At 44.2% G+C, this 27,968-nt stretch overlaps 1 protein-coding gene across 1 annotated transcript; it reads right to left on the reverse strand.

Moving 5' to 3' along the window:
• Positions 1 to 78: 78 nt before the first annotated feature.
• vegfd (vascular endothelial growth factor D) lies at positions 79 to 26,969 on the reverse strand. The gene is made up of 7 exons (XM_078559525.1): positions 26,356 to 26,969; positions 19,954 to 20,146; positions 19,660 to 19,850; positions 11,044 to 11,186; positions 9,633 to 9,724; positions 9,389 to 9,530; positions 79 to 300 (listed from the first exon to the last, which is right to left on the reverse strand). The coding sequence occupies exons 1-7, from the start codon at positions 26,446 to 26,448 to the stop codon at positions 198 to 200; spliced, it is 957 nt and encodes a 318-aa protein (XP_078415651.1). The 5' UTR covers positions 26,449 to 26,969; the 3' UTR covers positions 79 to 197.
• Between the last annotated feature and the right edge of the window lie 999 nt (positions 26,970 to 27,968).

Raw genomic sequence — 27,968 nt, forward strand, 5'->3', positions numbered from 1 at the left:
GCAGAGAATTTGTACAGAATTTTTTTACCTATAGATAACGTTCCTCACAGTCTGGAAATGATAGACTTGAGACTTCAGTTACTGCTAAGTGGTTTAATATTTTACATAGAATATCAATAATTTAAAACAAAGCAGAAATGTAGAACGAGCCCTTTTATTAAGGTCAAAATCCAGTCGCCTTTCCTCTGTATAATATGTCAACGTTTGTTCTTCCACACACACTGACAGTGCTTATCATTGAAGACTTTTCCCACAGCGCAGGATCTGCTGTGGTATAGACAGGCAGGTCTGTCCACACAACTGCAACAAGAACACAGAGTAGCTTACAAACTGTTGATAAATTGACAATTTAAAACTGAATCAGTGCTCAAGGAGCCAAGGCCTCTTGTTAATAACCTTATGAAAACATGGACACAATAACATGTCGATTTTGTGCCTTAATGTAATTAAACATCCCAAGATGCTTCACAAGAGCATAATCAAACAAAAATTAGCACCGAACCACATAAGGAGATATTGGGACTAATGATTAAATTCTTGTCAAAGATAGGTTTTAAAGAGTGTCTTAAATGAAAGAGCAAGAGACTGAGGGGTTTAAGGAGGGAATTCCAGAGTGTAGGGCAGTGGCAGCCAATGGTCAAGCAATTAAAATCAGATATGTGCAAGAGGCCAGAATTAGAGGATCACAGATATCTGAGGGTTTTGGAGCTGGAGATGATTACAAAGATAGGGAAGGGTGAGGCCATGGAGGAATTTGAAAACAAAGATGAGAATTTTAAAATCAAGATGTTGCATTACCAGGTTCCAATCTAGATCAGTAAACGCAGCAGGTGATGGCTGAATGGGACCTGGTGCAAGTTAGGACACAGGCAGCAGAGTTTGGATGACCTCAAGTTTACAGATGGTAGAATGTTGGAGAGCAGCCAGGAGTGTGTTGTTGGAATTGTAAAGTATAGAGCCAGCAAAGGTATAAGGGCATAAAGGCCAGCAGTAGATGAGCTGAGGCCGGTGCAGAGATGGGCAATGCTACAGAGATAGAAATAGGGTGGTGGCTAGGGAAAGGAGTTTGTGGCGGGGATTGAAGACAATGACTTCATTCTTCCCAATATTTAATTGGAGGAAAGTTCTTCTCATTTAAAACTGGATGCTGGATAAGCAATCTAATAATTTAGAGACAGTGGAGGAGTTGAGAGAGGTGGTGGCGAGGTAGAGCTGGGTGTCATTAGTGTACATGTGAAAACTGAGCATGTGTTTTCAGATGATATAAACTGAGGGGCAGCATGTAGATGAGAAATAGGAGGGGGGTCAAGGATAGATCCTTGGGGGACACCAGAGGTAACAGTGCAGGAGCAGGAAGAGAAGCCATTGCAAGTGACTCTCTGGCGGTGATTAGATAGATAAGAATGCAACGAGGCATGTGCAGTCCCACCCAGCTGGATGATAGTTGGAAAGGTATCGTAGGGGTATAGTGTGGTCAACCATGTCAAAGGCTGAAGACAGATCAAGAAGGACACAGTCACAAAGGGTGTCATTTGTAACTATGATATGAGCTGTTTCAGTACAATGGGAAGGGTAGAAACTTAATTGGAGGTATTCAAACATGGGAGTTCTGGGAAAGATAGGATTTGGAAGATGACAACACATTGAAGGATTTTGGAGGAGAAAGAGGAGTTGGAGATGGAACAGTAGTTTTCAAGGACAGAGGGATGAAGGGTGAATTTTTTGAGGAGAGAGATGATGATGGCAGATTTGAAGGTGAGGGAAATGCTATCTCCTGAACCGTTAACAATATTGGCTAACATGGGGACCAGGAGGGGAAGTTGGGTAGTTAGCAGTTTAGTGGAATTAAGGTCAAGGGAGCAGGAGGTGTGTCTCAGATAAGATGAGCTAGAAGAGGGCTTAAGGGGAGATGAGAAGCTAGAGCACATTGTGAGTTCAGGAATAGAGCAGAGGAACATTAAAGGAAGTTTAACCTAGTGGGGTAGGGGAAGGGAGGGATATGGCAGAGGCAGCTGATCAGGTGGTCTCAAGCTTAGTGACAAATCTATGAGCTCCTTGCACTTATTGTTACAGGTGAGGGTGGAGGAGACAGGGGAGAGGAATTTAAGAAGACTGCAGTACAGGAAAGAAGCCAGGGATTACCTTTACACTCCAAGGTCATTCTAGAATAGTGAGCCTTTTTGGCAGATAAGAGAAGCAGCTGATGAGAGTTTTATATGGTCTGCCCAGATTGGCAGTGGGTTGCTATATATGGCTTAAGGGCGAGGAGGTGAAGGCTGTACTGGGGCAAATGGCCAGGATGAGAGAGAGTAATAGTTTTAATGGGACCTAGGGTTTCAAAACTGTGGGTGCAGTTCAGCAAATCAATAGCTGCAGAAATGTTGTGGGGGATGGAAGGCTAAAAATTGGCCAGTTGGAATTTTGAAAATGCAGTTGTAAGTGAATTGGGAGAGTTTTTTTTTCCCCAGGGGCGGACATAGGAGGAGTAGCACTGGGAGGGGGAATAGGATTGTGGGTGGGAGAGTGATACAAAGAAGTGATCAAAGACGGCCTTAACTGTGATTGACACAATGGGGTTTGTGAGGCCAAGTGAGGTGATAAGGTCAGGGGGTGGCTATCAATACGGGTCAGGCACTTTAAATGGAGAGAGAGGTTTAGGGATAAGAGGGCAGAGAACTGAGAGGAGAGAGACCATGATTAATTAAGATGGAAGTTGAAATCACCAGAGGATGAAACGTCACTCAGTGCAGAGGCACAGGAAGCAATGTGCATACAATGTTTTTTTGCTTTATTCTACAGCAGTTTCAGCTTTGCGCCTAAAAAAAGATATAGGGTAGAATTTTACCCTTGGTGGGCGGGCGCGTGCCCGACATGCCTGAATGTGAAATAAAGCACGTTGATGTCGGCCAAACGTGCCGACATCAACGTGCACTCTCACGATATTTAGGTAGATGGACGCGCGCCCACCATTAATTAAGTGGCCAGTTAAGGCCCTTGAGACACCAATTCTCTCAGACTTTACGTAGCCTGTGCGATTTTCAGGCCGTTGCACAGGCAAAACGTGCAGGCGGGCAGGCCACAATTATCAAAACCTCATCCACAGGGATAAGAGAGGTCATTGGCCTTGACAAAGCGATTAGTGAGGAGTTTAGGATATCACTTGCTGTGAACAGGACAGCTTCATTTTACTTCAGAGCTGTATTCAAAGAATTTAGAGGCTTCAGTTCAGGACTCAGTGTTGTCTTCCAGGCCCCCAGAGGATTCACACCGTGTGGGGCCCTCCAGGTATCAGACAGCCTTCCCTTACCCTGGTAATGGGGATTGTGGTCTCCGCTGGAGGCACCTCCTCTGACGATGAAGAGAGAGGGCCAGAAGGGAGAGGAGGCCAGGTGTCCCTTTTCAGCCTCCAGGGGAGCGACCTGTGGGAGGAGAGGCGCAGGCACAAGGGGCACAGGGCCAGCAGGAAGCCCAAGGCGGAAGGGGCCGCAGAAGACGCCACTAGCCTGCTGCCAGGGTTTACAGGCGGCAAAGCAGCTACCTCAATATGTCTGAGGTCCAGTGCTGAAGGAGGATCCATCTCTCAAGGGAGACAATGATCTCCATTTGTCAGAGGATTGGCCCTGAGATCAGCTCCAATTGTGTGGGTGGACACCCCATGCCAGTGGTGCTGAAGATCACGGTTGGCCCTCAACTTCCATGCCTCCAGCTCTTTCCAGAGATCAGTGGGGGATCTGTGTGGAGTCTCCCACACAGCTGTCCACAGTTGCGTTAAGCTGGTGACAGAAGCTCTGTTCAGGCATGAATGGATTTTCATTTATTACCATGCGGACGAGGACAGCCAGGCTGAGTGAGCCAGAGGCTTCGCGGCCTTGGCTGGCTTCCCCCATGTCCAGGGTGCTATAGACTGTACACATGTGGCCATCAAGGTGCCAGCAGGTGAGCCCGGTGCCTTCGCCAACAGGAAGGGCTTCCACTCCATGAACGTGCAGATAATGTGTGACCACAGGATGCAGATTCTGCGAGTTTGTGCAAGGTACCCAGGCAGCTCCCACGGCGCCTACAACCTCAGACATTCCTAGGTGCCGGCGCTCTTCAGTGCTCCGGCTCAGCTGGATGGATGGCTGCTGGGTGACAAGGGCTATCTGCTCAAAATGTAGCTCATGACGCCTCGCCACCCAAGAACAGGGGCCAAGCAGCGGTACAACAGGAGCCACGCCTCAACAAGGGCTGTGGGGGAGAACCATCGGTCTTCTCAAGATGCGCTTCCGATGCCTGGACCGTTCAGGGGTTGCACTGCAATACTCCCGAGATCATGTGTCACTGATAGTGGTTGCATGCTGCACTCTCCACAATCTGGCACTGGCGAGGGGGGACACAATGGAGGAAGAAGATGTTGACGCAGCTGCACAGGCAACAGACGATGAGTCCAGTAGTGAGTCTGAGGACGAGCACCGTCAGGAGAACGCTGAGGGCATAGACGCAGACCTGGGTAACCTCCAGGTAGGCAGGGACACCTGGGACACTTTGATCCAACGCTCCTTCAGTTAGCCGACCAAATAAGAAACATCACCACATGCCAGGGCTGCAGGCTCCATACTCGATCCCTAACAGGACCAGTTCCTTGGTCAACGAAATAAACTTTATTGCAGTGGCATAGTGTAAGGAGTCACACGTACATCATAACATCATGGCTTACCCCACATCAACAGAACAAATGAAGCATCCAGAGGCCAGTTGCAAATAAAAACATCTCGTTTACTGCTGACTGACAAACATTGCAGAAATTAACACTGACTGGTGTTTTACATCACACCATTAAAAAAACAACAGAAAAATGGGGAAACAAATGTCACTCATGATCAGCCCGTGTTGTGCTTAAGGTGCTTTAAGTTTTCGCTAGCGAGTGCTGTGTCTAGGTGCTCCCCCCTTGCTGGCACTGATATTGGAGGCAGCCTGCTGACCCTACTGACTTGTTGGCCTTGGTGACCTCGGCAGACATCCTCTGAGCCTTGGAGCTTGTGTTGGCCCCGCCTGGAAGGGAGCGGCCAGTGCCACGGCTGGCATCTCCCCAGTCGCCGCAGCCTCATCAGATGCCACGGTGGCTGGTAGAGGGGCAGAGGAGCTGCTGCCCTCATCCGGAGCACCCTGAGAGGAGCCCTATGCCCTCAGCAGAGGTGACAGGCAGCTCGTGCACCAAGGTTGCTTTGGACCTCCTTGCTCACCATTGATAGTTGGGCACCTAGCTGGGATACTGGGTGCCCAATCTATCTCCCACACTAACACTGACCATCTGAGGTCATTGCCGGTGTGAGGGGTGCAGGTCCAAGCGCATCCCCAGGAACCCGTTTGCGTCCCTGGAGCTGCCTCTCCATGAGAGTCGCCACTCTCTCCATGGAGGAGGCAGTGCACTTGGCCATGAGGGTCAACGCATTGCTGACGCTCCACAGGGACTCCTCCACAACGGAGATCATGACACGCATACCCTCGTATCTCCACCAGATCCTCCCGCACACCCCACTGGAAATCCAGCATCTGCCGCCTAATGGACGACTCCAGAGGCCCGTCATCAGCCTTCGACTGAGCATTGTCCTGGTCCCCAGCCATCCTTGGACTGCCGGCGTCCTGGGCACTCTCTGTCTCCACCTGTACCTCAAGCGAGTGTAAAGCACCCTCACCAATGTGCACCGAGATACTAGACAGCAATCTAATGCCCACCCAGGTGCTGGTATCTGCGCTGGTGCCTGCTTGACAGAGAGGCTGTGACGCTGGTGCGTGCTCAGCATGCTGGTCCTCAGGGGTCAGGGGTGGGCCTTCAGGCTCCTCACAACGAGAGGCTGCTGGTGAGCCTAAAAGGGAGAAGAAGGACATGTCATTAGTTTAACTCATTACACTGTCACTGTGCGTGCCTGGCACCCTGATGAGACAGAGATATGCATCATGGTGCCCTCATCTTTCCATTATCAATGGGGATTCCAGGTTCGTGGCTCACATCAATATACAGACCACACTGGAATGGTTGCAAAAAGCCACATTCTCACCTCAGTGCACTGCACTCTTACCTCCCTCTGGCACCCCAACCTCACCGCGGCTGCTTGACCGAGGTGCATGGCACCTCTCTAGCTCCAGAGCCTCCTGCTCGTATTGACTGAGGATTAGGAGGTGTGGGGGTCCCCCGCCAGTCTGCTGCCTCTCAGCATTGTTATGGGATGTCTTCTCCTGAAAGGACAGAGAAGCATTGATTGGTCTGCTCTCTACCTGCAGCGCCATTACAGCTTGGCCAACCCCACCTGAGGAACACCTCACAGGGCTCAGCTGATTTGTGACTCTGGAGCTGCAAAGCACTCAGTCCAAGCAGCCAGGGCTCACCCCCTTGGCTGGCTTCTGCCTCAGTGACATTTGCCACTCACACTCCAACACCTTTGAGGTTCATGGGGGGATGGGCAGCTCTTACCTGTTCTGCAAAGTGACCCATGCCAACACGGTACTCACCCTTCCTGATCGCAGGAGATTGTTGAAGCACTTCTGGCACTGGATTGAAGCTGACGCTAGAATCCACTTCCTCCCAGGCCTTTTTGGTGGGGTGGGGTGGGGGGGAGGGGGCTTCGTCCTCCCGTCTCTGGGAACAAGTGTTTCTCTCCTAGCTGCCACCTCCTCCAGGAGGGCAGCAAGGCACTCATCTGAGAAACATGGGGCCAACAGCCCCACCGACCTGCCCTCTCGCCTGCCATATCCACCCGCTACAGTCTCGATTCACAGGACTTCCGTGTCCTTCAGGGGCTGCATTTGAATCGGCCATCAGGTCGCCTTTGGACCCGCCAGACATTAAGCCCCCACTTGCCCCCGCCCGCCCCTTCGCGCTCATTCCCAGGCCATGACTCATGCATGTAAAATCCCGGTGCGCTGCTGATTGCGGGCAGCGGGCAGCTTCCCGCCTGCCCCCGCCAAGGGTAAAATTCTGTCCATGATAAAAATGCTGTCCACCAATTTTTATTGTTATTTCATTTCATCACAGAAACCTCATCCCGCCCTTGGATGAGGCTTCATGAAAAATGCAAAGGCCGCCTTATCGATTTCCCTGTCTGCCAAATGTAAGGCTGGACGGGCAACGTAAAATTAAAGACAATTGCGCCATTAATGACTTTAATTGCCCTCTTAATTTTCGGCAGGTGCGCTTCCGACTTTTGCACGCACCCACCCACCAAAATATCACGAAGTGTGGGATGGCGCCAGGACACTCGCCCGACGTCATCTCGTGTGATTTCACGCCAGATCGGGTCGGGCGCATGCCCGCTGAGCTAAAAATTCTGCCCTTGAGGCATTTATTGTAGAAAAACTTTATGAATTAGTGCATCCAATAAGAACAAGCCCCATCCAGTTGGCTAATGGCACTGCTGAAAAAGTGCCAGAAAGTATAGGAAGGTTCTGATTGAAATGCAAGCTTTTTCCAAACTTTCTATAACATAATTATTACTAGACAGCTTCAGCAGCTGACCACTTGATATTTTCATGTGAGATTCCTGTGTCTGTTTTAATGGAGTAAGGTCGGCTGTTTAAAAGAAACTAAACTAACGTTTCCTCCATCGTGACCAACAATATCAGAAGTTTTGTCACAGCAGAAAGTTACAGAAGCAATTTTCATTTAGTGTCTGAGGGAACCATGGCCTGACAATGCTCTGGAGCACCAAGCTATATATAACTCAGCTCGATGACCTAAAGGCTCTTCCCTCATTCCACTGAGTTTTGTAATTTTTTAAATATATTAATTCTTGGGATGTGGGCGTCATTGGTCAAGCAGCGTTTATTGCCCATCCCTAATTGCCCTAGAGAAGGTGGTGGTGAGCTGCCTTCTTGAACTGCTGCAGTCCATGTGGTGTAGGTACATCCACAGTGCTGTTAGGAAGGGAGTTCCAGGATTTTGACCCAGTGACAGTGAAGGAACGGAGATATATTTCCAAGTCAGGATGATGAGTGGCTTGGAGGGGAATTTCCAGGTGGTGGTGTTCCCATCTATCTGCTGCCCTTGTCCATCTAGATAGTAGTGGTCATGGGTTTGGAAAGTGCTGTCTAAGGAGCCTTGTTAAGTTCCTGCAGTGTATCTTGTGGATGGTACACGCTGCTACCTCTTTGCGTCGATGGGAGTGAATGTTTGTGGATGGGGTGTCAATTAAGCGGACTGCTTTGTCTTGGATGGTGTTGAGCTTTTTGCGTGTTGTTGGAGCTGCACTCATTCAGGTAAGTGGAGTGTATTCCATCACACTTCTGACTTGTGCCTTGTAGATGGTGGACAGGCTTAGGGGATCAGGAGGTGAGTTACGCACTGCAGGATTCCTAGCCTCTGACCTGCTCTTGTAGCCACAGTATTTATATGGCTAGTCCAGTTCAGCTTCTGGTCAATGGTAACCCCCAGGATGTTGATAGTGGGGGATTCAGTGACGGTAATGCCATTGAATGTCAAGGGTTGATAGTTAGATTCGCTCTTTTGGAGTTGGTCATTGCCTGACACTTGTGTGGTGCGAATGATACTTGCCACTTGTCAGCCCAAGCCTGGATCTTGTCCAGGTCTTGCTGCATTTGGACATGGACTGCTTCAGTATCTGAGGAGTTACAAAAGGTGCTGAACGTTGTGCAGTCATCAGTGAACATCCCCACTTCTGACATTATGATGGGAGGAAGATCATTGATGAAGCAGCTAAAGATGGCTGGGCCTAGGACACTACCCTGAGGAAGTCCTGTAGTGATGTCCTAGAGCTGAGATGACTGACCTCCAACAACCTCAACCATCTTCCTTTGTGCTGGGTATGACTCCAACCAATGGAGAATTTTCCCCCTGATTCCCATTGGCTCCAGTTTTGCTAGGGATCCTTGATGCCATACTCAGTCAAATGTTGCTTTGATGTCAAGGGCAGTCACTCTCACCTCAACCTGGGAGTTCAGCTCTTTTGTCCATGTTTGAACCAAGGCTGTAATGAGCTGAGTGGCCCTGGCGGAACCCAAACGGGGTGTCAGTGAGCAGGTTATTGCTAAGCAAGTGCCGCTTGATAGCACTGTTGATGATTCCCTCCATCACTTTATTGATGATCGAGAAAAGACTGATGGGGCAGTAATTGGCCTGGATTTGTCTTGCTTTTTGTGGACAGGACATACCTTGCAGTGGTATGTCCTTGCAGTGTTTGGCCTGTTAATATTCAGTTCTGGAAAAGAGATCAAATTAAAGTTGGATAGATCGAGCAAGGCTGGGGTAAGTGCTGTAGGTATGGCTTAGTAATCTAATACAGGTTATAAAATGGCGGATTCAAATAATCCTTGCCATAAGATAGCGACAGTTTACTGTTCTTACTGCTTTCCTTTAAGCCTCTCACATTAACCCGGTTGCTATCAGTGTTCCTACCTGCAGGAATCTGGATCAAATGCTTTTTGTTTCTGCGAGCACGTTTCATGGCTTTCCATGTTCCTACAAACGCAATCACACACTTCCTCGTTGAACTCCATATAGGGTCCACAGATAGCCAGTTCTGCAATGGGAGAGAGCTCTGGACACAAAAGAAACGCGTTTGAGAGAGTGCAGCTTCCACCTATTTATTTTGTAATGTATGAAATCTTGAAACAAATTTTTAAAATAGAGAGTTTGTCACCATCTTCTCTTTGAACGGAGGAGCTCACACAGTGGCATTTCTGTTTATCCCACACCAGTCCCCTGGAGCAGTGATTCTCATCATGCAGACAGCTGGAAGTCATAGCAGCAGCCTATTAGTCCTGTTGTCCCTGCTGTTACATTTACACTGGTGTATATCCTCTACAATATATAACTCCTAAATTAACTAAATGCTACATGCCATGAAATATCAGCTAGATTCTAAGCAAAAGTGCTAAAATGTAGCTCGAAACCAAACCATCTTTGGAGTCAAAAGTTGAGTGCCACCATTCAACCACACTGTTACTTTGGGATTTAATGTATTATGAAACAACGTTTATGGCCTGGCAGAGTGTACAGCTGTGCTTACAGATGTCGAAATACCACTTTAATTTTTACTGAAGTTCTGACGAAGGTCACAGTCCTGAAACATTAACTGTTTTTCATGTCTAACAGGTTGTCTAATGAGGAAAGATTGAATAGGTTGGGCCTGTACTCATTGGAGTTTAGAAGAATTAGAGGTGATTTTATTGAAACATATCATATTTTGAGGGGCTTTGATAGGGTGGATGCTGGGAGGATGTTTCCCCTTGCGGGAGAAACTAGAACTATGGTACACAGTTTAAAAATAAGGAGTCTCCCATTTAAATTGGAGATGAGGAGGAATTTTTTCTCAGAGGATCGTTAGACTTTGGAATTCTCTTCCCCAAGGACAGTGGAGGCTGAATTATACAAATTTTTGATGAACAAGGGAGCCAAAGGTTATGAGAGGCAGACAGGAAAGTGGAGTTAAGGCCGCAGTCAGGTCAGCCATGATCTTAGTGAATGGTGGAGCAGGCTCCAGGTGGCAAATGGCCTCTTCTACTCCTATTTCTTATGATCTTTCCAGAGATGCTGCCAGACCTGCTGAGTATTTCCAGCATTTTCTGATTTTATCTGCTAACAGTAAAACTGTTTTGAAAGGTTGCTTATAGCCATGCTATAACCAATGAACGCTAAATAAAGTCTCGCTACTTGCTGCATGTACTTGGCGAGCTGGTATTCTGTCAGAACAGTGACTTCATTATACTTCACGTCTTGTTATTCTATAAAAACTATGTATATACACAATATGTCTTGGTAGTAAGTCACCCTCCATTTAGCTTGGTCTCCTCTGAACCAGCTGGGTAAGCATCTTATGTGAACTCAGCATCTCCCTCCTTCCAGCCTGGCTGAGGTTTAGAGTTTACAGTGTCAGGAACTGTGCAGGGAAGCCACGTTTTAACATTTTCAAAGCAGCTTTATTTTTCTGTTTTCAAATTAGGTAAAAATGCAGCACTGGAACGGCATTTGGTTCAATTCAGGGCTGGCTATTGCATTTCCAAGAGTGATTTTATCAGAAGTATCATTAGGTGGGACAGGATTTAATTTACCTGTTTAGTTCATGGGTGAGGATTGATCTTCGAATGATGGAATAGGTATGTCGACTGGAGATGCACTTACAAGAAGTGTGGTTCGCAATTCTGACAGTCAAGAGCTCTGGTATATTGGTCAGTGGAATGGCGATCTCAAAGAGCTAGAAATACAAGTGAAATATTCATGACATCATTTCAATAACCATTCCTTGTTTTAGCATAATAATCTGAAGCAGATAAGCGTTTGTCTCCAAAGTATCTCCCTTCCTTTATCACTGATGAATACATGGCTGAAATTTAGTTGTGCAATATTAGTAACAAAATCTTATTTCTGCTATTTTAATAAAGAGAATAATTTATAAAAGAGTTAACACCTTTGTTAAGATAATAGACACAGAGGGCGGTGTTTAATGTAGATGATGGGGCCAGATCTGACCTGCCAGCTGGAGAGCCAGTGAGAAGCCTGTGCTGTCTCTTTTCGGGAAGGCCTGTGGGGTGAAGTGCTAATCAGGCACTTAACTGGGCAGCGGTGGGCCTTCACCACCATCAAGGAACCCAGGGGTGGAGGCCCCACCAGCCGGCAGCTCCTCATTGCTTGGCTGCACCATCAGCGAGTTGGTGGCTGCTGCTGGTGAATCACCCACCTGAGGCCAAAGAGCACCTGATAATGCATGCTTCCTCAGTCCTCTGTATTTTTCCTTCCAAATAAAGTATGGGGGCCGTTTCTAGGTCTCTGCTAATAAGGCAGGACAAAACTACAGGTCTTGGAAATTTAAGATACTACTTCCCGACAATGCAGCATTCCTGGACACCGTCAGGTGCAACCCACCCCATCCCAGATACCTGGGGCCAGCGTCATTTAAAGGTTGGTATCTACACTCTTATAGACACAATAGACGCACCTACTCTGAATGAGGTGAGGAAGATTGATGTGGCATCTTGCTGCTTTAATGGGGAATCAAAAGGAAAAGATATTAGGCCAGATATTTAAAGGTTAGGGTTAGGGGCCTTTGTCTGGTTCAATACTGAATCTGTTGTGACCTCAGCTGGTGTAAGCCGCTGGGACTATGGAGAGTATAATGGCTGGAATTTCTGGAGTCGCCCAGGAATCCTCACTCATGGGAGTCTTTGAACATGGAAGGAGACTGATGGAAGACTCATCATCTTCCCTCAGACTGGATTTGAAATGAGACGAGAAACAAGGCAAATTTCAATTGTGTTCCAAGTTCCAGCCCCACTTCTGCTCTGCAACACTACCAGAATTTCAGACTCTGTGCTTTGGTTGTCATTTCTGCAATGCATCACACAAATAAACTATTTATTAAATTGCTATACTTTTGACATCCATATTGATGTTGCCATCATTCAATAATTTTCCATGCTGCAATATTTTACTTTAACTTTGCCATTCCTTTAAAAACTGCTGTTCTGTATAACTTTTGCATTCACCCTTTAAAATTACTGAACTGAGTTACAGTGGCACTGACAAAGGTATAAAAATCTACTTAGCTTTCTATTGGTCCACCACTGGGATAAGTGGAATAATGATTTATCATCTTTGTACTTGGTTACGTAGTCTCTAACGTTTTTTTGAATTTTAGCTCACATAAGTCTTATTTTCCCAATGTTGGATTCTGCTCCGATTACACTGCAGTTGCTCTTCATGTTACTTCAAAACCGCAAGTTGAATTCTCAGTGACAGAGTAACGCAGAGAACACTAGCCCAGATTTTCAGGGCATAACCTTTCCATTGCTCTTCAGCTCAAAAACATTTTGCTGGAAGTGCAAGTGGGCAACAAGTGGATCAACCTCATATCATTGACCAATGGGGAATAAGGATGGAGAAAGAATCTGGAGCAAGAGATGAGAAGTGTTGTTCTCCTCAGTGAGGAGATTTGATAGAGGTGTTCAAAGTCATGAGGGGTCTGGACAGAGTAGATGGAAAGAAACACTTCCCATTGATGGAGCGTTAAGAACCAGGGGTCACAGTTTTAAGGTGATTGGCAAAAGGATCAAAGGCAAAATGAGGGAAAGCTTTATTTTTAATGCAGCAAGTGGTTAGGATCTGGAATACACTGCCTGAGAGTGTGATGGGGCAGCATTTTCCGACCAGCGAGCGGGGGTGGGGCCCGCTTGCCAAAGCATAAAATGACTTATTAAGGCCATTAAAAAAGTAATTAAAATGATTAATGGACCTGCCCGTCCAACCTTAAGGTTGGCGGGCAGGCGGAGAGCCCAGGCAGCCTTCCGAAAAAGCATAAAACCTCATCCATGGGCGGGATGAGATTTCATGAGGGACTTAAACTGTTTGGAAAATTTAAAAATAAAAGTATTGGACATGTCCCAGCTCATGTGTCACATGAGGGGACATGTCAGGAAAATTTTTTCTTACCTTTGATAAATTTTTTAAAAGTTCAACCGATCTCCCTGAGGCGGCACTTTGCCTCAGGGGGACCTGTGCGCTTTTACGAGTGCACAGACCTGCCCAGGGAATCCCCGCCCCCCCTGCACAGGGAGCGCACAGTGCTTCCAGACGGACGTCACGCTGGGCGGGCCTTAATTGGCTCGCCCTTGTAAAATGGCGGCGTGCCTCCAACCGAGGACACCGATCCGGAACCTGCCTGCTCCTGCACAACCCCTCCGACGGGGGGAAGATGCTGCCCATGGAAGCAGATTCGATAAAGACATTAAAAATTGGATTATTATCTGAACGGGAAAATGCAAGGCTATAGGGAAAGGGCAGGGGAGTGAGACTAACTAAGTTGCTCTTGCAGACAGCCAGCTAGGGCTCAATGGGCTGAATGGTAGCCTGTGATGTAACCATTCTATGATTTTACAATGGAGAAGGAATTAAGGTAATTTAGTCAGATTAGGTACAGAAATGAAAAACGGAAAGAAAGATTAAAATGAAAGAGGAAAAGAAGATAAAATTTATCTTTATGTTTTTAAAAACACCTCAAACAACAATTTACTAACTGTGGGAGTGAAATTCCACAGTTTCAATTGTTCCTTTTCTGGGCTGGAGAGGTTGAGTGGCATTGCAAGGGCATAAATCTTATTATTGAAAAGGTACTTACATTGTTAAGTATCAGCTCCTACATTCTGCAGTGAGTTTAATCGACAATTATTGGAACATTGGAAGAAGAGTAAGCCATTCAGCCCCTCAACCAAGATCTTTAATTCAATCATAGCTAATCTGTATCTTAACTCTATCCATCTACCTTTGGTCCGCCACTCTGACAATAGGCATTTTTGCAGAATAAAAATCAATCACTCGGCGGGATTTGCTGGCCCTGGCATTGGCAGGCATCATCACAGGCAGGACGGGAAAATTCAGAGAGCTGAAAAGGTCAACAACTCTCCAAATTTCCCCGTCCTGCCCGCGACGATGCCCACAAGCGTTGGGTCCGGAAAATCCCGCCCTCGGTTTTGAAATTTTCAGTCAACCTAGCCTCAACAACTTTTTGGGGATGGGGAGAGAGTTTCCCCGTTTCCTCTACCTAAAGAAGTGTGTCCTGACATCATCCCTGAACGACTCCATTCTAATTTTAAGGCTTAGCATCCTTGTTCTGGACATACTCACTGGAGAAGATAATTTCTCTCACCTAACAATTCATTTAATTACCTGAAACACTTCAATTAGGTTGTCCCTTAATTTTCTATACTCAAGAAAGTTCAAGCTTATTCAATGCAACCTGTCTTTATAATTTAATCCAATATCACTATTGTAATTTCAGTTAATTTGTGCTATAGCCCCTCCAAAACCAGTATATCCATCCTAAGGTGCTGAATTGAATGCAATATGCCAAATGTGGTCTAACCAGAGTTTTATAAAACTGTAACCTAACCTCCATCCTTTGCATCAAGCCCTCTTGAGATAAAGCCTTTTAAATTATTTTTGTACCTGTCCACTAACTTTTAGTCATTCCTTTACTTGGATCCAAAAATGTCATTGTTCCTCCACAATTCCTAACTTCTTACTATTTAGAAAATACTTCTGATCTATCTATGTTAGGTCCAAAGTAGATGACCCTCACACTCCTCCATGTTGAACTCCATTTGCCACAGTTTTGCCCAGTCACTCAATCCTATCAATAACCCTTTGCAACTTGCTGCTCCCACCTACAATACGTACCTAACTTAGTGTTGTCAGCAAGCTTGTATATACGGCTCTCTATTCCTTTATCTAAGTCATTATTAATTGTAGTGAAAGGCTTAGGCCCCAGTACAGATTCTGGAGAGACACCACTGGTCACATGCTGACAATTTGTGGATATGCCCATTATCCCTCATCTCTATCTCCTACTTCCCAACCAATTTGTTAATCATGTCAATAGATGGCTTCCAATTCTATGTCCTCTCATGTTTGTTAACAGTCTCTTATGTGCAAACATATCGAATGTGTTTGCGAAGACCACAGAAATAACATCCAGAGTCACTGCCTTATCTACCATGTTAGAGATCTTAAAAAATTCAGCTAGGTTTGTTAGACCTACCTTACCTTTTATAAATCCATGCTGGCTCTCTCTGCTCAGTTCTTACCTGCCCAAGTATTCGGTCACTCTATCGCCAATAACAACTGAGTAACTTCCCCACAACAGATGTTAGACTAATGGGTCTATAATTCCCTTGTTTCTCTCTCCTACACATTTTAAATAATGGAATAGCTAATAATTTTTCAATCTAAGGGGTCAATTGCTTAATCAATGAAAATGATGACTTAAGCATCTACAATTTCCTCTCTCACTTCTTTTAATACCCTGGGGTGGAAACCATAAGTCCTGGTGGTTTATCCATCTTTAGTCTAATTAGTTTTTCCATTACCAGTTTTTATTTTACTTATATTAAACCTGGTAAGTTCTTCCCTTTGGCTGGGGTAGGCATAGTGGTACTGTCACTAGACTAGTATTCCACAGACCCAGGACAATGCTCTGGGGACCTGGGTTCAAAGCCCACCACGGCAGATGGTGAAATTTAAATCAATAAATACCTGGAACTAATTAAAAGTCTAATACCACGAAACCATTGCTGATTGTCATAAAAACCCATCTGGCTCACTAATGTCCTCTAGGAAAGGTAATCTGCCATCCTTACCTCGTCTAGCCTAAATGTGACTCCAGATCCGTAGCAATGTGGCTGAGTCTTAAGAAAGTGAATGAGGGCAATTAGGGATGGGTAATAAATGCTGGCCTAGCCAGCAATACCCACATCCAATGAATAGATTTTAAAAAATTTAATTTAATTTTCCCTTCTATCTCTGGTACTTTATCTCATCCGCTGCTGTGAAGATAGATGCAAAGTAAGTATTTAGCAAGTCTTTGATTTCCTGATTTTCAGTTACTATACAATTGAGGTGCAAATGCAACAATTTCTTGATACCCATGGGGCAATTGAGGATCTATCATTTTCACCAGGCAAAAAGCAGAGTGATGCAACTCACACTACTTCTGTTCCTTGACACACATTGCCAGATGATTTACACACTAGTAACAGTAAGCGCCATTAAACTCACCATTACTTTGACATCAAAATCTGACCCATTATGAAGAAGCTTTTGAAACATAACATTTACTAAATTAGGTAGAAATCCCCTTTTTAGCTTGTCTGTACACAGTGAGTAAATCCATGCACTTCTGAACAAATTATATTTCTTCACTACTTGCCCGGCTAAGGTAAGAAAATCTGAGAGACAGTCCAGTTCTTCCAATCTACATGACCTTTTCCACTACTGAGGCTAGCCAATTATGTACCAATTTACATCCTCAAACTCATACAAACATACGAACTAGGAACAGGAGTAGGCTACTCGGCCCTTCAAGCCTGCTCCACCATTCAATAAGATCATGGCTCATCTGATTGTAACCTCCCACCTACACTCGACAACCTTTCACCCCCTTGTTGATCAAGAATCTATTTAGCTCTGCCTTAAAAATATTCAAAGATTCTGCTTCCACTGCCTTTTGAGGAAGAGAGTTCCAAAGAAAAAATTTCTCCTCATCTCTATCTTAAATGAGCGACCCTTTATTTTTAAACAGTGACTCCTAGTTCTAGATCCTCCCACAAGAAGAAACATCCTCTCTGCATCCACTCCCTAGAAACACCTCAGAATCTTATATATTTCAATCAAGTCACCTCTTACTCTTCCAAACTCCAATGGATACAAGCCTAGCCTGTCTAAACTTTCCTCATAAGACAACCCACCCATTCCAGGTAAACCTTCTATGAACTGATTCTAATGCATTAACATCTTTCTTTAAATAAAGAGATCAATACTGTACAGAGTACTCCAGATGTGGTCTCACCAATGCCCTATATAACTGAAGTATAACCTCCCTCCCCTTGTATTCAATTCCCCTTGCAATAAACAATAACATTCTATTAGCTTTCCAAATTACTTGTTGTACCTGCAAACTAACCTTTTGCAATTCAGTCACTAGGACACCCAGATCCCACTGCATCTCAGAGCTCTGCAATCTTTCACCATTTAGATAATATGCTTCTTTTTTATTCATCCTGCCAAAATGGACAATTTCACATTTTCCACATTATACTCCACCTGCCAGATCTTTGTCCACTCACTTAACCTATGTCACTTTGTAGCCTCCTTACGTCCTTCTCGTAATTTACTTTCCTACCTATCTTTGTGTCGTCAGCAAATTTAGCAACCAAACCATCCATCCCTTCATCCAAATCATTTATATAAATTGTAAAAAGTTGAGGCTCCAGCACTGATTCATGTGGCACACCACTCATTGCATCCCCCCTAACCAGAAAAAGACCTATTTATGCCTACTGTTTCCTGTTAGCTAGCCAATCTTCTATCCATGCCAATATGTTACCCCCTACAACATGAGCTTTTATTTTCTGCAATAACCTTTGATGTGGCACCTTAACAAATGCCTTCTGAAAATCTAAGTACAGTACATCCACCGGTTCCCCTTTATCCAGAGCACGTGTGACTCCTTCAAAGAACTCCAATAAAATGGTTAAACATGATTTCCCTTTCACAAAACCATGTTGACTCTGCCTGATTGCCTTGAATTTTTCTAAGTGCCTTGCTATAACACCTTTAATAATAGCTTCTAACATTTTCCCTACAACAAATGTTAAACTAACTGGCCTGTAATTTCTTGCTTTCTTTCTCCCTCCCTTTTTGAATAAAGGATTTACATTTGCTATTTTTCAATTTGATGTAACGTTCCCCGAATCTAGGGAATTTTGGAAAATTAAAACCAACACATCAATGATTTCACTAGCCACCTCCTTCAAAACCCTTGGATGAAGTCCATCAGGACCCTAGGATTTGTTAGCCCGCAGCTCCAACAGTTTGCTCAATACCACTTCCCTGGTGATTGCAATTTTCCTGAGTTCCTCCCTCCCTTCCATTTCCTGATTTACACTTATTTCTGTGATGTCACTCCCAGTGAAAGGTCTAGTTAATAAGGGAAATAAAGGTTACATGAATCACAGTTACTTGGACATGTTTATCTAATAAATTCTATTATGTTCCTGGGTTTGTGCAAATAGAAATTTCAACCGATAAAACTAATGGATGATCAGTCTAAACAGTTTTAACTACCTGTTGTTAAATAAGTATGTATAAAGTCTCAGTGGCACAGGGGGTTGTGTCCCTGCCTCTGAGCCAGAAGCTCAGAGTTCAAGTCCCACTCGAGGACCTGATGGCCAAGGAAGGTGTATTCATGACACGGTCAAACAGGTTGAGTATCAACTTGCAAATCCTTCCAACGTATGCCAATGGCAGGTGGTAAGAGTGGCAGAGATGCCTGGTCAGCCATGTGATGGAAAGAAAACTGGAGCATCCACCATCATTATTTGCAGCTCCAGACTACATCATGAATATAAAAGTGTATGCTGCCGCGGCTCGGTCTCCCTGATGGACTGGGATGCCAGTTGGTTTGGATGGTTGGTGCGGGTCAGATTGGTCCTGCCAATAGCATGGGGGTTTGACCCCCATTCTGGCTGGAGTGGATTCAGGACCTGCCTCCTTGCTCTACCTATGGTAGAGGAGATTGTGGTGTCATGGGTCAGACCTATTTTCGAGCAGGCAACTCAAGAAGAAGAAATTCTCAGCAGCTTATGGATTCAAATTTCAAATCAGCCCAATTATGGGCACCACAGGTTGTGGTTAAGATGGATGGAGAGGTGGATGCAGCAGAAGACAGGCAGCTTGACGGGCTAAACACCAAGTAATTTATATTGTTGGTCTCGGTTTTGGCCTGTCTTCATGGTTACAACACAGGCAATCTAAACTTGGTGGAAATATTCATTAATGCACTTATAGCAATGCTGACAAAATTGGCAGCATAGTTCAGCACTATTGTATATACTGAAGCTTTAAAGTGTGAGATCCCTCTAGAAAGCAGTTTGAGATCCTAGAATGCAGTAATAACCAACTAATTATACACTGAGGCATCATTGTGAGCAGTCATCAATCAGAAGGTTATCCGTGTGTAATGAAATTATTAAGTGGAAAATACCAAGGAAGGCTCATTTGGAAGAATACTAGAGCTTCCATGTACTAAAGGTAACCAACTAACTTTCCATTGTGAACAATATTTACAACCTTAAACAATACAATAAACTGCACAGAAAAGCCAGCGATGTGGCAGCCACCTCTTTGCGGATGTAGGAAGTGCTGATGTTCTTGCAGACCAGACTCTCTTCATTGCAGCATCCACCGCATCGAAATACAGACACGCATGGAGGTTTGAAGAAGGTATTGGTGCCTCTTCCAAGTTCCTTAGCAACATCAACACAGGATTCCCTGGGGACACATTGAGTCCTCTGCCATTCATCATCGATGGCTACATTGAAAACAGATAGAAGATATGCTGTAAATGCAATGCCCCACCTTTACTTTAAATATATGAAGGATAAAGGAAGATGCTTGGAATTGAATAAGCTTACATTTGAGGGTGTCTGCATCATAGTATGGAGAAGCGAACCTGGTTGAGCGTGATCGTGTGTCAAAGCCTGCCAGATATTTTAATTTTTGACGGCATTTCCACCGTTTCCAATCTGATGAGTTAATAATTGACAATAATTCCCTCACATTGGAAGCAGCTCTGATTTGTTGCTCTAAACTCGCTCGCCTCTGCTTCTGGAAGGGAAAAGAGCCAGAAACGTAACACAGCACTGTTCGTTTTGCATCATCCCACTGACTCAGATTTACAACTTTTTTTTTTTACTAAATACATAGCACATAGTAAAACTAAAGCTATGTTCATTGATTAAGACATTATTCCGGTTTTAAAATAACTTTTTGTTCAGTGAGGTTATGCAGTGTGTGTGGTACTTACCATAGAGGGGGTGCAACAGAAGTTCACCAGATTAATCCCTGGGATGGCAGGATTATCGCATGAGGAGAGATTGAGGAGACTGGACCGGTATTCCCTAGAGTTCTGAAGATTGAGGGGTGACCTCATTGGAACTTACAAAATTCTTACAGCGCTTGACAGGGTGGATGTAGATAAGATGTTTTCCCTGGCTGGTGAGTCTAAAACCAGGAGACACACTCTCAGAATAAGGGACAAGCCATTTAGGACTGAGATGAGGAGGAATTTCTTCACTCAGAGGTGGTGAATCTTTGGAACTCTCCATCCCAGAGGGCTATGGAATCATAGAGTATGTTCAAGACAGAAATCAATAGATTTCTGGAGACTAATGACACCAAGGAATAGGGAGACAGTGAGGGAAAATGGCATTGAGGTAGATGATCAGCCATGATCTAACTGAATGGCGGAATGGGCTCGACTGGCTGAATGGCCTACTCCTGTTCCTGGTTGATCTATACAGGCCAGCAAAGCCTGAGATTTGATTTAAATTAGTTTATTTAGATGAATCTTTTTTAAATTTATTATTTCATGGAATGTGGGCATCACTGGCAAGGCCAGTATTTGTTGCCCATCCCTAATTGCCCTTGAACTGAGTGGCTTGCTAGGTCATTTCAGAGGGCAGTTAAGATTCAACCACATTGCTGTGGGTCTGGAGTCACATGTAGGCCAGACTGAGTAAGGATGGCAGATTTCCTTCCCTAAATGACATTAGTGAACCAGATGTGTTTTTACAACAATTGATGATAGTTTCATGGTCACCATCACTAAGACTTGCTTTCAGTTACAGATTTATTAATTGAATTTAAATTCCACCAGCTGCTGTGGTGGAATTTGAACCCATGCCCGACCCCCCACCCCCCACATAGAGTATTAGCCTGGGCCCCAGGATTACTAGTGTAGTGACACTATCAGTACGCCACCAGCAATGCTACAATCAGGTTCAGAACAAATATGTTCCCACTAAGAAAAACAGTGGAGCTCCCAAATTTAGATCCCCCCAACACCCACTGAATGTCAAAGAGCGTACAGGACAGGATAAGGCAAAAACGCATGGTTAGATACCAAGTGTTCAATATTGCAGAAAGCCTTGAGGAGTATAGAAAGTGCAGGGTGAAATTAAAAAGACAATTAGAAAAGTAAAGAGAACATGAAAAAAATGCTGGCAACTAAAAATCAAAGAAACCCCAATGATGTTTTATAAATATGTAAAGAGCAAAAGGGTAACTAAGGAAAAGAGTAGGGCTGATTAGAAACCGAAAAGGTGTATGGAGGTGGAAGATTTGGTTCTTAATGGATACTTTGTGTCTGTCCTCACAAAAGAGGGGACCCAGCAGACATCGTAGTTAATGAGGAGGAGTGTGAAATATTGGATGGGATAAACAGGGATGAAATGTCAAGGTGTTTAGCATCTTTGAAAGTGGATAAATGACTAGGCCCGGATAAAGTGTTCCTCGGCTGCTAAGGGAAGAAACAACAATAGGAATATCATTTTCCAATCCTCACTGTCTACAGGCATGGAACTGAAGGACTACTAACATACCATTATTTTAAAAAGTAGTAAGGCTGGGGTAGCCTGAGTAATCACAGGCCAGTCAACCTCACCTCGGTGGTGGATAAATTGTTGGAAAAAATTTCAGGGACAGTATAAACCATTTAATCAAGGGCAGTCAGAATGGATTTGTTATAGGAAGTCGGTATCTGACTAAATTGAATTTTTTGAGGTAATGAAGGGATAGCAAGTCTTATGTGGTCTACATGGATTTTGGCAAGGCTTTTAACAATGTCTCACATGCAAACTGGTCAGAAAAGTAAGAGCCCATGGAATCCAAGTAAAAGTGGCAAGTTGCACCTAAAATTGGCTTAGTGGCTGGAAGCAAAGGGTAATGATTGATGGGTGTTTTTGTGATTGGAAGGCTGTTTTAGTGGCGTTTCGCAGGGCTCAGGCTGGGTCCCTTGCTTTTGTTTGTATTAGAATTAAGTGTAAGGGACATGATTAAGAAGATTGCAGATGATACAAAACATGGCCATGTGTTTGATAATGAGAAAGCAAGTGTAGACCGCAGGAAGATACCAGTGGACTAGTCAGGTCAGAACCATGGCACAATACATGGCTAGGATACTGAGAAGTGTAGAGGAACAGAGGGATCGAGGAGCACGTGTCCAGAAGGAATACGGGATACCTTTCTTTATTAGCTGAAGTATAGAATGTAAGAGGAGGGAGCTTATGCCAGAACTCACTGTATTACAGGAAGGATGTGACTGCACGAGAGTGGGTATGGAGGGGATTTATGAGGCTATTGCCAGGAATGGAAGATTTTAACTGTTAAAAAATATTGGGTAAGCTGGGAATGTTTTGTTTTGAACAGTGGTGGCTGAGGGGAGATTTAATTGAGATGTATAAAATTATGAGGGGCCTAGATAGAGGAAGAAGCCCTTCGCAAGCAGGTCAATAACCAGGGGCATGGATTTGAAGTGATCAGTAGAATGATTAGAGGGAGTTGAGACAGTTTTTTCACCCAAGGGCGGTGGGAATCTAGAACTCACTGTCTGAAAGGCTGGTTGAGGAGGAAACCTTCATAACATTTAAAATGTACTTGGATGTGCACTTAAAGTGCCATAATCTACAAGGATCAAGAGCCAGAAGGTGGGATTAGGCTGGTTAACGTTTTTGGCTGGCACAGACATGATAGATCAAATGGTCTCTTTCTGTGCCATAAAGTTTCTGTGTTTTCAGGTGGCTCTTTCTATTGCTTTAATATCAAGCATGAGTACATTTGTGTGCCTGCCTTTAGTTGGTGTGAAAGGAGAGACAAAATCTTAATCTAAGTTTTATAACATTGTGCGCTAAACAGGAATATTCCCAAATGGAATTTTAGGAATGTGGAGAATATGAGATTACTGCCAATGTACAGAACGATGATACATTATTTGCACGCTAAGCACAAATGCTGGTTCGAATTCACGTGTAGGCATTCGCCTTCACTGCAGTAGCAGGCTCTCTATTCCCAGGAATTTGCCATTTGGGAAGGCTAGGGTTGTTTTACCACCACAGTAATTCCGTGAGCAAGAAAGTCAGAGTTTCACTCGATGGAATTAAGGAAATCTGTTGAAATTTTTATCTCAGACAGCAGAGGACAGCATTGATTGGAGGTTTGCAGACCTCAAAATTTATTCCAAATCTAGAAAAATCCACAATTACTGCATTAATTCCTGCTGACTTTCACCCTGACCAGCTTTGTAATATGGTGATTTTTCTGCTATTTACATAAGCAATACTTGTGATCTCAAAGCAGTTTGCACTTCAGATTCACTGGGCGGAATTTTACGGCCTGTCACAGCAGGTTGGGGCTGTAAATTGTGGTGAGCTGCTCAGAAGTCCATTAATTTTGGCTGGACTGTAAAATCCCACCAGGGTAAAATTCTGCCACTTTCTCATGATATCAACATGGATCAGTTAAGTACCAGATTGGAGCATAGAGTCTGTTTATAAACTTACCCTTACTGTATGACTAGAACAGAAAGTTGCAAACTATGCACATTAGTCAGGAACCTTTGGGTCAAATTTACATGTGGGGAATTAAACTTAAATCTGATTCCCATGAGATATCCAGGGGATGCAGTTGGTTTGCACACCAGTCTTTTAGGCATACAACCTCCCCTCGAGTTCAAACAAGATCGAAGAGGTGAAAGAATTTTCTCTCTGGTGTTTGTAAGGGATTGATGTGAAAGATCCATAATATAGAATTACAGCTGCAGCAGTGTAGCCCCACATGCAGCTAAAAAGTGACCATAACCCCGAACAAACTTGCAACATCTCACTGGGTGCTACAATTCCTGCCTTCAGAGTCACTGGTATCTTCAAATCAGTAGCTCCGGTTACTCCCAAATTGTCGCCCTTGAACACTGGTCCCAAGATGATAAGAATTAATTTCAATATGTTGCAGATTTCCCACAGGGAAACGTTTAATGTGAGGGCTATCACAATAAAATTTTTAAAAGTGCAGGGCAGAATGGGAAAGGGGGAAATGCAGGGCAGGCAACATCCAGTTTTGAATATCTTTCACATGACAAAATATCCCAGTTACTTCAGTGGGAATTTGGGATCATGGCAGGACGATGGTGATATTAAGTTTGATGGTTGCATTCAAGGTGGTAGACAGGAGTTTAGGGTGCATGTTGCAGAGTGTAGGGAATGATGACTGCAGACTGAAGGAGAGAACAGGGACACAGAGGAATAGCGTCAGCAAACAGGAGGGTGTGTGTTGAGCATAGGTTAGATAAAATTAAAAGAAAGGTTTGCAATGAGGATGAGGATGTTATAGTCAACATGCAACACACACTGAACAACTGGATTGCATTGGGCAACAACGAAAGGAAGAACTTGCATTTCTATAGCACCTTTCACCACCTCTGGAAGTTCCAATACACTTTAGAGCCAATGTACTATTTTGAAGTGTGGTCCCTATTGTAATGTAGAGAAATGCAGTGGCCCATTTTGCACACAGAAAGCTCCCACAAACAGCAGTGGCCAGATAATCTGTTTTATTGGTGCTGTTAAGGGATAAATATTGGAGAACTCTAGTCAAACTAGGAGGCCCTCCTTCAGAAGAGTGTTGTGAGCACTGTGTCCACCTGAGAAGTTTTAAGTCTCAGCCAAAAGATGGCACCTCGTCAATGCAGCACTCCCTCAGTGGATTTTGTCTCAAGTCTCTGGAGTGGGGTTTGATCCCTTGACCTGATTTCAGAGACGAAGGTGCCCTACCCACTGGGCCATAACTGGAACCTGAATAGTGAACAAATAAAGGCATGAGGTGTTTTTTTTTGTCCATATATGGCTGAGTCTGAGCTAGCAAAGGATTCTCTAGTTTGCACTTCCAGTCCAGAAGCCCTAGTTGTCTTGTGTTATCATCGATACAGGTTCATTGTAGGAGTGAATGATTCACACAGCTAACCAGGCAATTTGTGATGCATAACAATACAATGCATCAAGGCCATGATGGAACTGCAGGTGCTGAGGAGAATAGATCTCCCAGCACATGGAGGATTCTGTATAGCGGGTGCAAATTTAAGGGTGCAGAGAATAGTTCTACTCATCTTCTTTCAGAACATACAGGTGAAAGTACTTTTCGTGCAAGCTCTATATCAAAATAAATATTCAAAGATTTGAGGTACTCTTCCTCTATAAACCCAAAAATTCAGAACATTGCCTTTTCTCCCCTCCCTTCCCCTCCTGACTGGAGTTTGGCTCCACAGGTCTCCTTCAGAACCATTGTTCATGTGTCAGCTGGCAATTTGACCATGACAGGTGTTATGACCAGGCCCAGTCCTTTGGGATAAGGTAGGTGGGTAGCTGATGGGGGTGGCAATCCTCAACAGCATCTTCTTTTCCTAAATTGAGGCCAAATGCAACATTTTCTCCGCTGCTCAGGTGAGCTCACCTAAAACTCACCGTGACTGAGAATCCAACCCGTGGACATTTTGGTCTGCGTGATATGTTTTTCTCTATTGATTGATGTTAGTGATATAGTCAGCAGAAATACAATAAGGACATCCCACTTTATACACACATTGGGCAGAATTTTACGGCAGCGAGATTTTACGTTCCCGCTGAAGTCAATGAGGTTTAGAATGTCTCGCCACATTTTATGGCCCCGTCCCCGCTGAAACGGGGCCATAAGATTCTGCCCATTGACTCTACATTACTCTGCTATGCACACGACAAACTGACTAAGCTCTCAGAGGAGCCAAGCATCAAATATACATATCCATTTTCATTCCTTCAATATTAAAACAGCCAAGGATCACGTGCAGTTCCACAATAGCGAGACAATTCATTACCTCAGGTTTTTAAAATACATGTTTGCAATGATTATCACATTCATTGGCCACAGTCCACTTTAGTAAATTGACAGTCTTGGAAACATTTGAGTAATTTATTTAGCGAACAATGCATAAATGATATCAGTTCACCTACCAGCCTGGAGTCATGCTCATAGTAATCTCCTTGTAACAGCTGGAGAAATGACAAAATGACGACATGAAGACAAACACCATAACGCAGTTTCATTCTGACTCTTTGATCTGCAGAGTTAAGCGTTGCTGCTGTTTTTGTTGATCAGGTTCGATGGCTTTACAGAGTAGCACAATCACAGTTCAGTATTACATTGCTTGGCAAAGAATTAGAGTTTCTCTCGCTTTAAGTCTGATCACTGAAATTGTGTAGCAGTTTGTAAGTATAGCATCATTCGCCAGAAAGCAGATTTATTGTATATTCCAGTACTCAGCTGTTTTAACGATCCATTGAGAAAAGGTTGAAATCAATCAGCAAGACTGATTTTCCTTTCTGATCTCGTTTCAGTAGCCAAGTGCCAGAAAAAACTTCCGAAAATCGTTGTGTATCCCACCATTAACCCGTATGAAATAGGCTGATGCTGTTACAACACTGAAGACACTTTGCGAAAGCATTTATTTCTTGTCTTGATCAAACATCAAGATTCTGTTGTATAATCCTCAAAAAGTCCAGCCAAATACGACTCCTTCTTTCACCACTTCTAAAGCTTCAAGTAGGAATTTATATTCTCACAAACTGAAGTGGTGGATCGCAGGAAGCTGTACTCTAACTTTGTCTCAAATCTTCTGACGCAGGAACTTCATTAGAAACTGCAGCATCATATGGTTTAAATGGGATCCAGACTTCAGACTGAGCCTGCAGTCAATTCGTGGTTGGCTATCCTCCAACTCAAGCCCTTCTCTCCACCTCTCCCAGCAGTACTAATACTCCCAGAAAATAACCCATACATCACAGAATCTCAGAATTGTTATAGTGCAGAAGGAGGCCATTCGGCCCTTTGTCTCTGCACTGGCTTTCTGAGCATTTTAATTTAGTGCCAATCTCCTGCCTTTTCCCCTTAACCCTGCACATTGTTTCTATTTAAATAATCATCCAATGCCCTCTTGAATGCCTCAATTGAACCTGCCTCCACCACACTTCCAGGCAGTGCATTCCAAACCCTAACCACTTGCTGTGTGAAAAAGTTTTTTTTCACCTCGCATTTGCTTCTTTTGCAAAACACATTAAAACTGTGCCCTCTGGTTCTTGATCCATTTATGAGCAGGAACAGTTTCTCCCTATCTACTTTGTCCAGACCCCCCATGATTTTGAAACCATCTATCAAGTCTCCTCTTAGCCTTCTCCTGTCCAAGAAAAACAGTCCCAACTTCTCCAATCTATCCTCATAACTGAAGTGTCTCATCCCTGGAACCAATCTCGTAAACCTCTTCTGCACTTTCTTCAATGTGTTCACATCCTTCCTATAATGTGACGCCCAGAGCTGTACACAATACTACAGCTGAGGTCTAACCAGTGTCTTATATAAGTCCGTAATAACCTCCCTGCTCTTGTACTCCATGCCCCTATTAATGAAACCTAGAATCCTGTATGTTTTATGTCTTGGGTAAATGAGTTCGTTGGCCAATTGAACTCTAACTGCGTGCCTTCCTATGTTCTCATCAATTGTTGCTTGCAATCAATAATGGGGAGAGGCTGATGTAAGAATAAACAGTGATGGTTTATTGAGACATAGGGTA

Source organism: Cetorhinus maximus, chromosome 16 (assembly GCF_964194155.1).
Source record: "Cetorhinus maximus chromosome 16, sCetMax3.hap1.1, whole genome shotgun sequence".
NCBI classification, from domain to species: domain Eukaryota; kingdom Metazoa; phylum Chordata; class Chondrichthyes; order Lamniformes; family Cetorhinidae; genus Cetorhinus; species Cetorhinus maximus.

What these genes read in the sequence shown, in the direction of transcription:
- vegfd (XM_078559525.1), bottom strand. Translation starts at nt 26,448, where the DNA reads ATGAAACTGCGTTATGGTGTTTGTCTTCATGTCGTCATTTTGTCATTT. An exon ending in ATGAGCATGACTCCAGGCTG is followed by an intron (nt 20,147 to 26,355) that starts GTAGGTGAACTG and finishes TTTCCCTTCCAG; the next exon opens with AAGCAGAGGCGAGCGAGTTT. An exon ending in CTCACCCATGAACTAAACAG is followed by an intron (nt 9,725 to 11,043) that starts GTAAATTAAATC and finishes TATGACTTCCAG; the next exon opens with CTGTCTGCATGATGAGAATC.